Source organism: Tursiops truncatus, chromosome 6, assembly GCF_011762595.2.
Source record: "Tursiops truncatus isolate mTurTru1 chromosome 6, mTurTru1.mat.Y, whole genome shotgun sequence".
In the NCBI taxonomy this organism is placed as follows: domain Eukaryota; kingdom Metazoa; phylum Chordata; class Mammalia; order Artiodactyla; family Delphinidae; genus Tursiops; species Tursiops truncatus.
In genome coordinates this window covers 109,440,811-109,455,733 of record NC_047039.1, presented here as the reverse complement: position 1 = coordinate 109,455,733, position 14,923 = coordinate 109,440,811, and the positions used below count along the sequence as shown (strand labels likewise).

The window sequence follows — 14,923 nt, the reverse complement described above, 5'->3', positions numbered from 1 at the left end:
ACAACCAAATAAATAAATTAAAAAAATATTTTTTAAAACCTAATAAACAAATTCAGTAAAGTTGCAAGACAAAATCAACATACAAAAATTAGTGGCATTTCTTATACAATAACAAAATATCTGAAAGAGAAATAAAGAAAACAATTCTATTTTCAATAGCATAAAAAAAACAACAGGAACCTCCCTGGTGGTCCAGCAGATAAGACTCTGCACTCCCAATGCAGGGGGCCCAGGTCTGATCCCTGGTCAGGGAACTAGATCCCGCATGCATGCCGCAACTAAAAGTTCACATGCTGCAACTAAGAAGTCCACGCGCCACAACTAAAGATCCTGCATGCCACAACGAAGATCCCGCATGCTGCAACTAAGACCCAGTGCAGCCAAAATAAATAAATAAATATTTTTAAAACTTTGGAATAAATTTTACCAAGGAGAAGGAAGAACTATACAATGAAAACGACAAAAACACTGATGAAAGAAATTAAAGAAGACACAAATAAATGGAGAGATAAGCTGTATTCATGGATTAGAAGAATTAACATTGTTAAAATGTCCATTCTATCCATATCATTCAGTGTAATCCCTATCAAAATTCCAGTGGCATTTTTCACAGAACTAGAACAATCCTAAATTCACATGGTACCACAAAGACCTTAAAGCAATCTTGAGTAACAAGAACAATGCTGAAGGCATCACACTGACTGATTTCAAAATGTATTACAAAGTTATAGTAATCAAAATAGTATGGTACTAGCATAAAGACATATAGACCAATGGAACAGAATATAGAGCCCAGAAATAAATCCACTGATTTATGTTCAACTGATCTTTGACAAAGGTGCCAAGAACACACAGTGGGGAAAGGATAGTCTCTTCAATAAATGGTGTTGGGAAAACTGTATATCCACATGCAGAAGAATGAAACTGGATCCTTTTCTCACACCATATACAAAAATCAGCTCAAAATGGATTAATGACTTAAATGTGAGACCTGAAACTGTAAAACTACTACAAGAAAACATAGGAAAACAGCTTCTTAACAATGGTCTGGGCAATAACTTTTTGGATAGTAACCAAAAGCACAGGCAACAAAAGAAAAATAGACAAATGTGACTGCATCAAACAAAAAACTTCTGCACAGCAAAGAAAACAATCAACAGAGTGAAGAGACAACCTACAGAATTAAGAAAAATATTTGCAAACCATGTATCTGATAAGGGGTTAGTTAATATCCAAAATATACAGGGAACTAAAACAACTCAATAGCAAGAAAACAAATATCCTGATTTAAAAATGGATAAAGGGGCTTCCCTGGTGGCACAGTGCTTAAGAATCTGCCTGTCAAGGCAGGGGACACGGGTTCAAGCCCTGGCCCGGGAAGATCCCATATGCCGTGGAGCAACTAAGCCCATGCTCCACAACTACTGAGCCTGAGCTCTAGAGCCCGTGAGCCACAACTACTGAAGCCCGCGTGCCACAACCACTGAAGCCTGCATGCCACAACCACTGAAGCCTGTGCGCCTAGAGCCTGTGCTCCGCAACAAGAGAAGCCACGACAATGAGAAGCCCGCTCACTGCAACCAGAGAAAGTCCGCGCGCAGTAACAAGACACAACACAGCCAAAAATAAATAAATAATTTTTTTAAAAAAGGATAAAGGATCTGAATAGACATTTCTCAAAAGAAGACATAAAAGGTGCTCAATATCACTAATCATCAGGGAAATGTAAATTAAAGCCACAATGAAATATCACCTCACACATGTTAGAATGGCTATTATCAAAAAGTCAAAGGACAAGTGTTGATGAGGGAGTGGAAACAAGGGAACTCTTGTACACTGTTGGTGGGAATGTAAATTAGAAGAGTCATTATGGAAAACAGTATGAAGGTTCCTCAAAAAATTAAAATTAGAACTCTAGGGAATTCCCTGGCAGTCCAGGGGTTAGGACTCACTGCTTTCAATGCCGTGGCCCGGGTTCAATCCCTGGTCAGGGAACTAAGATCCCATAAGATGAGGGCGCGGCCAAAAAAAAAACCTCTATATGATCCAGCAATCCCACTTCTGGGAATAAATCCAAAGGAAGTAAAATCACTATCTTGAAGAGATAGCTGTAACATTATTCACAATAGCCAAGATATGGAAACAATCTGAGTAGCTGTCAGCAGATAAATGGATAAAGAAAATGTGTGTTTATGTATGGACTATTTTTCAGCCTTAAAAAAGAAGGAAACCTTGTCATCTGCAACAACACAGATGAACCTGGAAGATATTACGCTAAGTTAAATAAGCCAGACACACAAAGACAAATACTGCACAGTCTCACTTATACGTGGAACCTAAAAAAGTTGAATTCTAAGAAGCAAAGAGCGGAATGGTGGTTACCAAGGCTGGGGGTAGAGGGAAATGGAAAGATGTTGGTCAAAGGGTACAAAGTTTCAGATACGCAGGATGAGTAAATTCTGCAGATTTAATGTACAACGTGGTGACTACAGTTAACAATACTGTATACCTGGGGCTTCCCTGGTGACACAGTGGTTAAGAATCCGCCTGCCAATGCAGAGGACATGGGTTCAAGCCCTGGTCCGGGAAGATCCCACGTGCCACGGAGGAACTAAGCCCGCGAGCCACAACTACTGAGCCCATGTGCCACAATTACTGAAGTCCACACACTCTAGGGCCTGTGCTCCACAACAAGAAAAGCCACTGCAATGAGAGGCCCATGCACCACGACGAAGAGTAGCCCCCGCTCACCGCAACTAGAGAAAGCCCGCGCGCAGCAACAAAGACCCAACGCAGCCAAAATAAATAAATTTATTTATTAAAAAAAACCAATACTGTATACTTGAAATCTGCTAAGAGAGTAAATCTTAACTATTCACAAACATACAATCAATTTTTTTTTTTTTTGCCTTACACGGGCCTCTCACTGTTGTGGCCTCTCCCGTTGCGGAGCATAGGCTCCAGACGCGCAGGCTCAGCGGCCATGGCTCACGGGCCTAGCCGCTCCGCGCCATGTGGGATCTTCCTGGACTGGGGCACGAACCCATGTCCCCTGCATCGGCAGGCGGACTCTTAACCACTGCGCCACCAGGGAAGCCCATACACATACAATTTTTATTTGTCAATTATATCTCAATAAAGCTAGAAAAAATATTAAATGCAAAGAACAGAAACAAACTATATACAGTTAAGAGCTAAATTTGTTTTTAAAAATTAAAAGGTATACATATTTACAATTATTTATAAAGGATTTGAAAGAAATTCATCAAACCATGAAAAGGTTAGTACCAGTGGGATGGTGGGTAGCAATTTTTTCTTTATACTTCTCTATATTTTCTAAATTTCTAACAAAGACCGTGTGTTAATCTGTAATTACAAAAAAAAAAAATCAATCGTTATTTCTAAGTATTACCATTTGCCAGTAATAACTGCAGGACCCTCGCCTAACCTAACCTCTGACACTCCATTTTAAGCTATTATGTCACCATATCAAATAAGATACGTATGGAAGTGACTCTGTAAACTGTATTTCACTATACAAATCATAGAGACACAAACTTTGAGATTGAAAGTAAACAGGAAGGTCAAACATTCTAACCACTCATTCAACTTTGATTTAATTCAATGTAAATAAACCAATATTTACAAAACACCCCTAAGGGCTGAGGCCCAAGAAGTGATAAACACTCAGTCTCAAAAAAAATCTCCAACAGCCAGGCCTCACTGTCCAGGAACAAGGAAACCTCTCCTTCTACCACAAGGAAGCCAGAGATCTGGGGGCCCTGGGATGAACATCCCGCCCACTGTAAGTGCTACAGCCAGAGTGCTACAGGCAACATCTGGGGATGGGGTGTGAGAGGGGAAGAGAGAAGCCTTAGCACTCACATCTGTCCCTCCAGATACTCTCCCAGGTAAGAGGCAGCAATGTCAGTGTCTTGGCAGAGTGACAGAGTAAAAGGAGGCAAGGCAAGGAGTTGCCAAAGTGGGGTGAAGATGACAATATCTGACACAAGCAATGAAGATTTAATTACATTTTCAAAGCCCACTCAAATCATTTCCATTAGCACTGAATGAGCAGTAAGGTTTGCCTGTTTCTCCAAGGATCACAGAGATCGCAAACATTTGACCTTGTACCCAGTACTGTGCTAGGAAGAACTCTATCACCATTCACTCTTATTACAACACTGTGAGACAGATGTTGTTATGCCCATTTTACAGATGAGGCTCAGAGTGGTAAAACTTGCTTAAAATCGTAATGTTAGTAGGTGGCAAAGCCAGTATTCTAACTCAGGTTTGTTTAAAACCCAAACCTGTGCTCTTATCCATCTCATACTTTTTACAGGGACTCCCCTGGTGGTCCAGTGGTAAAGAATCTGTCTTCCAATGCAGGAGATGCGGGTTCAATCCCTAGTCGGGGAACTAAGATCCCACATGCCACATGGTGCAGCCAAAATAGAAAATTAATACTTTTTACAACCAAATAAATGGTATATGCTTTGCTTGTTTTAAATTTTTTTTTATTATAGAAAATTTCAAGCCATCAACTTGTGATCAATTTTGTTCCCTTACATTCCTCCCCATATAGGGGAGGAATAAAAAAATAACCATAAAAACAAGTTATATTCCTAATCACAGTAAACTGCTTATCAAGTTAATTAAATGAATTTGTTCACTCATGAGAAGTCAAGGCTACCAGAACATAAACAAAATACAGGACTGTTCCCAGGTACATATTTATATGGTTGATTGTAAAAACTTATATTTTTTCGTGGCCTTCCTTAGTAGATTTATATTATCTGAAGTTGGTGGAAACATAACTGGCCCACAGTTATAATCTCAAAAGTACTAGTTCAAACAAAGACATAAGCATTAGTTTGACGATGATGATGAAGCCATCTGAATTAATGTACACGTAATTTATCATAGAGGATCTCAGAAAAAAGGCAGCATCAGATCATTCTGGATTATTTCAGACTATTCTGAAAGGTTTTCTGGTAAACAAATAAATAAATTTATTTATTCATTTATGCATGCATGCTGTGCCGGGTCTTAGTTGCAACACGCCAGATCCTAGTTGCAGCATGCATGCAGGATTTAGTTCCCCGACCAGGGATCCAACCTGGGCCCCTTGCATTGGGAGTGCAGAGTCTTATCCACTGGACCACCAAGGAAGTCCCCTGAAAGGTTTGTTCTTATTTGCAATAAACTACTTTGTAAAATTAAAACTTTAATATTATTGAAATTCTAAGCCAAAATTTTACCCAAAAAGTTTATTTAAAATGTGAAGTTTTGGGGCTTCCCTAGTGGTGCAGTGGTTAAGAATCCACCTGCCAATGCAGGGGACATGGGTTTGAGCCCTGGTCCGGGAAGATCCCACATGCTGCGGAGCAACTAAGCCCGTGTGCCACAACTACTGAGCCTGCGCTCTAGAGCCCGCAAGCCACAACTACTGAGCCCGCGTGCCACAACTATTGAAGTCCATGCGCCTAGAGCCCGTGCTCTGCAACAAGAGAAGCCACCGCAACGAGAAGCCCGCGCACTGCAACTAAGAGTAGCTCCCGCTCGCCGCAACTAGAGAAAGCCCATGCACAGTAATGAAGACACAACACAGCCAAAAATAAAAATAAATTAAATTAATAAATTTATTTTTTAAAAAGTGAAATTTTGGTTCTTAATTATGGGTGCAATTTTTTTTCTCTTTTTCATGTTTTCTGTTTGCATGCAACTTTATTTTTCCCACCACAAATGCTTTACCAGCATTTAAGAACATATATACACCGAAAAGTATACCCTTACTGAAATAAGTTTTCCTAAAATTTCTGGTCTACAGAGAAGATCTGAAATTAAAGGCCAGCAGGGGGTTAATAAACATGCTGAGATCCTGAACCTCACCAACAGTTAACTTAAAATAAGATGTCACCTTTTCCCTATCAGGTTGGCATAAGCTAAGACATAATGTGTTGGGGAGTATGTGGGTAAATGAACACTCTGAACATGCTCATACTCTACTGGTGGAGTGTCAATCGATAAAACCTTTATAGAGGGCTATTTGGTACCTTTCCTAGGAATCTACTCCACAGAAATACACAAAGCTATATGACAAGAATATTCATAGCAGCTTTGTTTATAATAGCTAAAATCAAGGAATAAAAATACACTATAAATTTCCATCAACAAAAGAATGATTTTTAGAAATGGTGAGTCCCTCTTACAATGAAGTATTATTGCAGTAGTTAAACAGAAGGAAGTAGACCCATATATACACTAACATTTTTTAAATGTCCACAACTAATAAATGAAAAAGTTCATTCATTTGACAAGTATTTATTGCGTACCTACGGGCACTGCTCTAGGTTTTGAGAACAAAACACTGAAAAAATGAACAAAAAGGCCTCTCTCACTGAGCTTACATTCTAGTAGAGACAGACAGATAAGAACAAATAAACAGTATGAGCCATCGTCTGCTCAACGGTGATGAGCGCGCGCGACAGAGAAACACAGCAGGGAAGGGAGAGGAGGAGGGCGTGCAGCACTGCCAGCCACGCGAGGCTGGTCAGAGAAAGCTTCACTGGGAAGGCATCTTTGAGCAGGGACTGAGAGGAGCTGGACATCAGCCTGCAGGCGTAAAGAGGAAGGGCACTTGGGCCTCGGCATCCAGGAGTGCCACCCTCAGGTGAACCTCTGCTTTGTGGACGGAGGACTGCAAGAGGCCAGGATGGCTGGACATTGGCTTAGAAGTCATCGAAGAGCTCTGCACACACCCTGACCTGACTTAGATGTTATAAAGTGATTACACCAAAAAAAGGAAAGAAAGAAACATACGTGTGGGGAATGTGTATACGAAGACCTTAAACGTGGAAGGGACACACCAAATGGTACCAGTGGTCAACTCGGAAGAATCCAACTTAAGGGGATGGGCAACAGGAAGGACCGGACTCATAATAGAAAAGCTCTTAGGTCACCAAAAAGCAAACTTACTTGTCATATAACAAATACTATTTGACTCCTTCAAATGTTTTACGAAAGGTAATTATAACTTCTGTTGTTCTAATCTACACTTTATCCAAGCAAAAACATTTTTGGTTGTCTGTAAACTATGCCTCTCAAAATGAAGTACTGTATTCAAAAACATCATTTTTATTTGACTTTAAGAGTGAATAGGATAGTTTTTGTAATCAAATTTAATTTTTAAAAATTACAAATGGGGAATTTCCTGGCGGTCCAGTGGATAGGACTCTGTGCTTCCACCACAGGGGGCACGGGTTAGATCCCTGGTCAGGGAACTAAGATTCCACATGCTGTGGCCAAAAAAAAAAAAAAAAAGACAACTATATTAGGGAAAAAAGAATCAAAGCTCTCCCCTGCCCCCGAGTCACTACTATTTCACCACCTTGCGAAAACTATTCAGAATTTGGAGATTTCCCTCTAATCTCTGTTTTATTTTAATATCATTTATTTTCAATTATAAAACTTGCACATGCTCACAGAAAATGTAATTGAAAAAGTACAGAAAAGTAGCTGCAACCTTACCACTCAGGTATAAACTAATAATAATAGGTTGGTGTTTTCCTTTTACATGTAAGAATATTTAAAACACATTTTTCAGTCATTGTAGCTTTTCAGTGGTACTAACCAAACAAAACAGAAAGGTACAGAGCCATAATTTATAATCTTGCTGTTTGGTGGCATCTATAACAAGATCAGCCACGTACTAAGCACTCACAAGCCCACCACCCAGGTGCAAAGAATTTCTATTTTTATAAACATTGGCAACCATACTTTTTCCAGTAGTAAGCGCTCATCCTAGAAAATCTGGAACACAGACACACATTCATTTCCTCATTCAACATACTCTTCCTGAATCCTTATCTGTGTCAGGCCCTGCGCATTCAATGGTCAGCGAGACAAGTGAGCCCTTGCCCTCAGAAGACTCACAATACCCCTCGCTGTAGAACAGTAAAAGGAATAGCGACAAATATCCAAATCCCCACTCCCCACAATTACCAAATGTCTGTATTGTAGTTGCTTCAGAACCACAGGAAGGGAGGGCGGGAAGGAGGAAAAGAACAAAACTTCATTGACAAAGTTAAGCGCCTTTGTACCTCTACTGAATCCTATTCCCCTCCACCATCGCTTCCCAAGCTCATAAATTGGTTAAGTGCGCTTCTATTTTTCACTGGACGTATCCATAACCATAAACATCATATAGCATTGCTATGTTTTTAAAATTTGGATAAACTGTGTCATGATGTATGTGTATGTCTGGCAACTTGCATTTTCAGACAACACTGTATTCTTTGAGCACCTAACTGTGTTGATACATTGAATATGCTCTAGTTCCTCACTTTGTCTGCTTGTGTTCCATCATTATGTACATCACAGTATATCCATTTCCCTAAAGCATTACTTGTGCATTCAGGTTAATTCCCAACCTTCTGCTGTGACAGTGCTGTTATGAACATTCCCTGTACATGTCTTATGCATTATGTGTGTGGGGACTGAGGGTATATATATCTAGATGGCACATTTTCAGTTTTACTAGAAATTGCCAAATGGATCCCCAAAGTATATGAACGTTTCCTTACATCCTTACTGAAACTTGATGTCATCAAACATTTCATTTTTCCCAGTTTTTGGGAAAATCAAGGCTGATGTTGACTGAATTTGCATTTCCTGGTACTTCATGAGTTTGAGCACCTCATCTAGGTTTATCAGCCATTTGGGTTTTTCCTCTGTGAAATGCTTTTTTTAAAATATCATATGTCCGGGCTTCCCTGGTGGCACAGTGGTTAAGAATCCGCCTGCTAATGCAGGGGACAAGGGTTTGAGCCCTGGTCCGGGGAGATCCCACATGCAACTAAGCCCATGTGCCACAACTACTGAGCCTGCGCTCTAGAGCCCGCGAGCCACAACTACTGAGCCCGCGTGCCACAACTACTGAAGCCCGCGTGCCTAGAGCCTGTGCTCTGCAACAAGAGGAGCCACCGCAATGAGAAGCCCGCGCACCACAATGAAGAGTAGCCCCCACTCTGATTTTTCACAAGTTTAAATCCATTTATGACCAATGGAAATTTGAACCTGATTTGGTATTTCATGATATTAAAGGTTAACTTTTTTCTTTGTTATAATAGCATTGTAGTTATGTTTTTGAAAGAGTCCCTGTTTCTTATAGGTACATACTGAAATATTTATGGATCAAACAACATGATGACTCTGATTCACTCTAAAATAACAACAGTGAGAGGCCCATGTACCGGGGGGGGAAAAAAAATTCACCAAGCTGCACACACATGAACTAAGAAACTAAAGAAAGGAAGGGCAATGAGACTAGAGAGGAGGCTGGCTAACAGAAAGACTGGCAGTCTAAGAGTTGTGAGTTCCCCCTAAGGGGAACAGGGTGCTACTGATGGGCTTAAAAGGGGAGTGACACGACTGGCTTTGGCTTTTAGGAAGATCATTCCAGCTACAAAACAAAATACAAACTGGAGTAATGCTAGGACACCAGGTATGAGGAGACCGCCCTGTTCCAAGAGATATAAGGATGGCCTAGACCCAACAGTCACAGTGGTGATGACAGAGCAGTGAATGGAATGGAGATCTATTTATTTAGAACACACATCTATGGAACTTGATGATGAGAAGATAAGAATAAAAGATTTCTGACTTGAGAAAATGAGCAGCTGGTGGTCCCAGATACTAAGAAAAGAAAAACTAGAGAAGGAGTACATACAGGCTGAGGGTGAAGGGAGTGGGAGGACAGGTTGGTTTCTAACATACAGAGGTGCTTATGAGCCATCTGAGTGGAAACAGGGGTTAAGAAATCCGATATACTTGTCCAGAGCTCAGAAGAAAGGTCAGATCTGGAGATGAAATAAGAAAAAAAATTCCCATAATTCCTAAAGACAGCTACCATTTCGGTGTACTTTCTCCTTTTTTTAAAAAGTTTTAAACTTTTCACTAAATACTAGAATACAATTCTGCTCTTTTCACTAAATATTAGAACACAAGAAGTGTTTTATATTCCTCAATAACTTCATATTTTGAACTGTTTTCAAATATAAAGCAAGTGGAGTAACGATACTTCAATTTAGTTTTTCTCACAAACTGAATTTAGAAAATAAATACAGTAACATTTAACTGAGCTAGCTGATGATCACTTACCTAGCCACTTCTATGTTTTAAACAGTTCTCCAACTGGCAGTCCGCTGACTAGACTGGCCCACAAATGTGTTATACTTGGCCAACACCGTGTTTTGTTTTCGTTTTTAAATTTGAGTTAGTTGCTAGCTAATTTCACATAAAAGCCTGAATTTCTAGCTTTTCTTAAACACACACACACACACACACACACACACACACACACACACACACACACACACACACACACACGATCCAGCATATCCAGGCCACATAGGATGAAGGATAGATGAACATACTAAATTACACCACAAGGAAATAATCAGCAAAATCCAGTACGGGGGTGCTTGGAGGAATGAGATCCCCTAGATCAAGAGAGACTTAAAGAGACATATTGGGCTTCCCTGGTGGCGCAGTGGTTGAGAGTCCGCCTGCCGATGCAGGGGACACGGGTTTGTGCCCCGGTCCGGGAAGATCCCACATGCCACGGAGCGGCTGGGCTGGGGAGCCATGGTTGCTGAGCCTGCGCGTCCGGAGCCTGTGCTCCGCAACGGGGAGGCCACAACAGTGAGGGGCCCGTGTACCGCAAAAAAAAAAAAAGGAAGAGACATATTAACCAATCATAATGTAAGGACAATATTTAGATTCTGATTTTTAAAAAGTTTAAATCCATTTATGACCAATGGAAATTTGAACCTGATTTGGTATTTCATGATATTAAAGATTAACTTTTTTCTTTGTTATAATGGCATTGTAGTTATGTTTTTGAAAGAGTCCCTGTTTCTTATAGGTACATACTGAAATATTTATGGATCAAACAACATGATGACTTTGATTCACTCTAAAATAACATAAGAAGTACTAATGCTGGCACAATATGTGGAAAGGAGAGCCCTCACAGTTTCTGGTGGGACTGGAAAATGGTACAGTCACTTTGAAAGTGCTTTGGCAGTTTCTTTAGAAGTTAAATACATATCTTCCATATGACCCAGCAATTCTACTCCACTCCTAGCTATCACCCCGCAAAATGAAAACATATGTCCCCACAAAGACCTGCATGTGAATGTCTGCAGCAATATTATTCACAATAGCCAAAAAAGGAAACCCAAATGTCCATCACTGGTGACTGGCTGAGCATAAGGTGGTATATGCATACAATGGAATAGTAGTCAGCCATTGAAAGGAATGAATTACTAATACACAGTACAACATGTATGAACCTCAACGACATAAATAAAAGAAGCCACACACAAAAGATCACATACTGTGTGATTCCATTTACATGAAATATCCAGAAAGGGCAAATCAACGGAGACAGAAAGTAGATTAGTGGTTGTCTGGGGCTGGAGGTGGGAATAGGAGTTAACTGTAAACCAACACACAGAGATGATGGAAATGTTCCATGGCTGAACAGTGGTGATAGATGCACAACTCAGTAAATTTACTAACAAATCACTGAACTGTACACTTAAAATGGGTGAATTTTAATGTATATAAACTATGCCTCAATAAAGTTGTTTCAAAAAGTTAAGGAATCTAAAGAAAGAACAAAAGAGAAGAAATTTGAGAAGACTGAGAAAACCAGAAGAATGATGGAAAATGTAGCATGTGATGAGAAAACTGAATAAAAAATGAAAAGACTTGTTTCTAATTAAAAAATAAAGAATGCAAGTGAGAAGTGATTTGTGTGGGGAAGGGGCAGAATTAGCCACTGGTTAATCGTTACTGAGGCTGGGTGACAGCTACATGGGAGTTCACTATACTATTCTATTTGGTGTATGGTTGAAATTCTCCTATTTCTCTCAGTCTCAAGCAAAAAAAGATAATCTAATGTTGCTGCTCTGACAGGCTCTCTTCAGGTGATTTCCATTTCCTTGGGCAAAACACCATACTGTTTAAGAGAAAAGGAGCAACTACAGTACTGACTATGGAAAGGGCACCACAGTACTTGAGAAACAATTACAAAGATGAAAAATATTCATTAATTTAGCACAATATGGAGAAATCAATCACCAGAATTACACCAACTCGGGTTGCTTCTACCACTGAGGATAGTATACTTTTTCCTCTATACCATTAAGGTCAGTATTTATTTACCTACTGATGCTGGCCATCCGACACTTTAATTTTAGAAATGCCCAAAGCCAAGAGACATGATCCAGTGTGTCCTAGTATTAGCTTTGTCTCTAATTTATAAACTACATAAGCTCAGTTGCATGACTTCATCTAAGACTCATGATCCCAAACTATAAAGTGAAAGAATTTTAGGAGTTCATCTCTTGGAGTCGTAAACCTGGGGACTAGGGCCTATGGATAAGTTTCCGCAGGATTATAAAAGCCCTAGAAATTCCAAGAAAGTTTTGCCTACATTTCTACCTGCATTTTCTGGGGAGAGATTCAATACCTTTCAGCAGATTCTCAAAAGGAGCCAAGACTCACTTGGCTTCCTGCGGTTGAGAACCATTTTAATCAGGATACATTTTATTTACGAACAACTGGTAGCCAAGGTATGGAGTATGGGTCTGGCCAGGTTTTTTAATCCAGATTCTGTACTCTTTAAACTGTACATTCACAAAATACAATGCTTTGTTAAGGTACTGTTTTAACAAGGCAAACTTTCTACAATCCCACACTTCGAAGAAAATTGTATATTATGAAAACAATGCACAAGGCTTTGAGTCATAACGATTTAGTTTTCTACTTTCCAGATACATTAACCTGCTGAATCGCCTGGAGGCATGTTTTGAGTTATAAAGCAAGATCCAAGGGATCATTCTAGGCCTATCATAAATCCCTTCCCTAGGCAGACAATGACAGGATCGAGAGATAAAAAGGCAGGCCCTCTAATTAGAAACATATTTTAAATGTTGGGTCTAAATTTCCGGTCACGTATTTCAAGCGAGATTTGAAATTCCTCCTGGAGATTCCCGCTTTGATCAGTCCAGAGTGCGCCCGAAGCCGAACCGGGAAATTGAGGCAAAGGTTCTGCCAAGTACAAGGGCATGGACAAGTGGAGACCGCGGACAAGCGAAGTGGGGCATGAAAGTTGGAGGTGAGAAGGGAGGAGGAAAAGCAGGTTGCTGTCGGCAAGGAAGCTAGGGAAACCAGCAGGGACTGCAAGCGCGGCCTCCGGAGTCCTTCGGGGTTACGCCGCAGTTCAGCCCCTTCCCCTCTCTCAGCTCGAATCTTCCTGCCCTTTCCAGACAGACAGGGGACTCCCGCCATCCCCAGAGTTCCCAACAGACCCTTCTCGGAGAGAGGCTGCGCCCGGGAAAAAGGGCGGGAACCCAAACACTCACAGACAATCCCCCCCTCCTCTGGGCCAAAGTTGCCCCCAGCTCCCGGGAGCGGCCGCGGCCTCCGGCCCCCGGCCCGCTCCTACCCGGCCCCGGTCGGCCTTACCTTGAGCGCCAGGTGGTGGACGCGGCCCAGGCCAGGCTCGACCAGCAGCTGCAGCAGCCCCAGTAGTGGGAACAGCCGAAGGCCGGCGATCAGCCGAGGACTGCGGGAGCCCGAAGAGCCGACGGGCGCCGGGGCGGCCATATTTGTTCCAGCATCACCAGCCGCTTCCTCTCCCGCCCACTTCCGGGGGTTAAAGGGCGGCGGCCGCCGGAAGGGCCTGGAAGGTGGGGTCAGGGGCTCCGCGGCCAGCGGCGCGGGGACTGTGGCTTTTTTCTTGGAGTGTGGGGCCCGGGAAGTCGCCGAGAGGCCTAAGCTGGCTACTTCGAGGCCGTTCAGTTGGCTTCCGCTGTGAGGACTTTAGGTTTAGCCAGAAGAGGTGGCGCCTCCAGTGGGGACCCTGTGGCGGTTGCCATGGCAGCAGTCGCTGGGCAGGACCAGCCCGGTCGTCGCCTCAGCCCGGCGGAGCTTGGAAAGCGACCTTGGGCCTGCGCGACTCGGCCCACCGAGTCACCCCGCTTTCCAAAGGGTGGGGGTACCGCCAGGGTGCCTGGCCGTTGATGGGACTGATTTCCCGAGCAGCGTTGACTCGGTGGAAAATGCCAAGTTCGTGGCTTGTCTTTTAGTCCTTTGGTTTTTTTGAGGCTCTTCACACTGAAATTTTTGACGAAGTGGTTGTAGTGATAGGAATTTATTGAGCCCTTATCAGGCACTTCGTTAGACCTTTTGTGTGCATTTTTAAATTTAATCCTTGGAACAATCTGATGAGATAGGAGGTAGGTATAAGCATTATCCCCCTTTACCGGTAAGCAAACTGAAGCTCTAAGAAATCAAGTCATTTGTTCCAGGTTGAACTGGGAATCACGTGGAAACTACTAAATACTGTGTTATATTGCTTCATGCTAGTTTATCCGACCACTAGAGTATGAATCTTTTAATTCTGTGTGGAAACTTCCTTTGCCTCTTATCTTTGGAATTTGTAGGGAGACCTTTTTTTATTATTATTTTTTAAATTTATGTAAGGAGATCTTTAAGGGAAGGAATCCTTCAACTCACTATTTTTTATCAAGGAGTTGTAGAGGAACGTGCTTATTAAAATTGCCAATAGACTAGCTAGGTTTATTTAGTTTTTAGTTTTTTGAGTTTTTTTTCATTGTTTTTGTTTTGTTTTTCTTGCCACACAAATAATGCATGCTCCTTGTGTGCAATCATTTAAGCAAAAGAGGAGAAAATAAAAACCACCAGGAATCCCAATACTGAGTGACTATCAGTGTACTAATGTGTTTTATGACAGAATCAGATTCTTTGTTTTTAACTGGACCTAGAAACTGAAATTAACATGATATATTTAAATGGAGCTAAAGTGCTGCACTCAGGTTAGAAAGAA

The 14,923-nt window shown here is 41.4% G+C and overlaps 1 protein-coding gene across 3 annotated transcripts in view; it reads right to left on the bottom strand.

The window, feature by feature from the left end:
- GPR107 (G protein-coupled receptor 107) overlaps positions 1–13,888 on the bottom strand; it is a 75,581-nt gene extending 61,693 nt beyond the window's left edge. The window contains exon 1 of one of the 3 annotated variants that reach the window (XR_012332740.1): positions 13,540–13,888. Coding sequence is in view for 2 of the 3 variants with exons in the window: in XM_033858846.2 (XP_033714737.1) it covers positions 13,540–13,680 (141 nt within the window). In the remaining variant the exon portion in view is untranslated. The remainder of the gene's footprint in view (positions 1–13,539) is intronic. The other 2 variants (XM_033858846.2, XM_033858845.2) reach the window with 2 other exon arrangements.
- Positions 13,889–14,923: the final 1,035 nt, after the last annotated feature.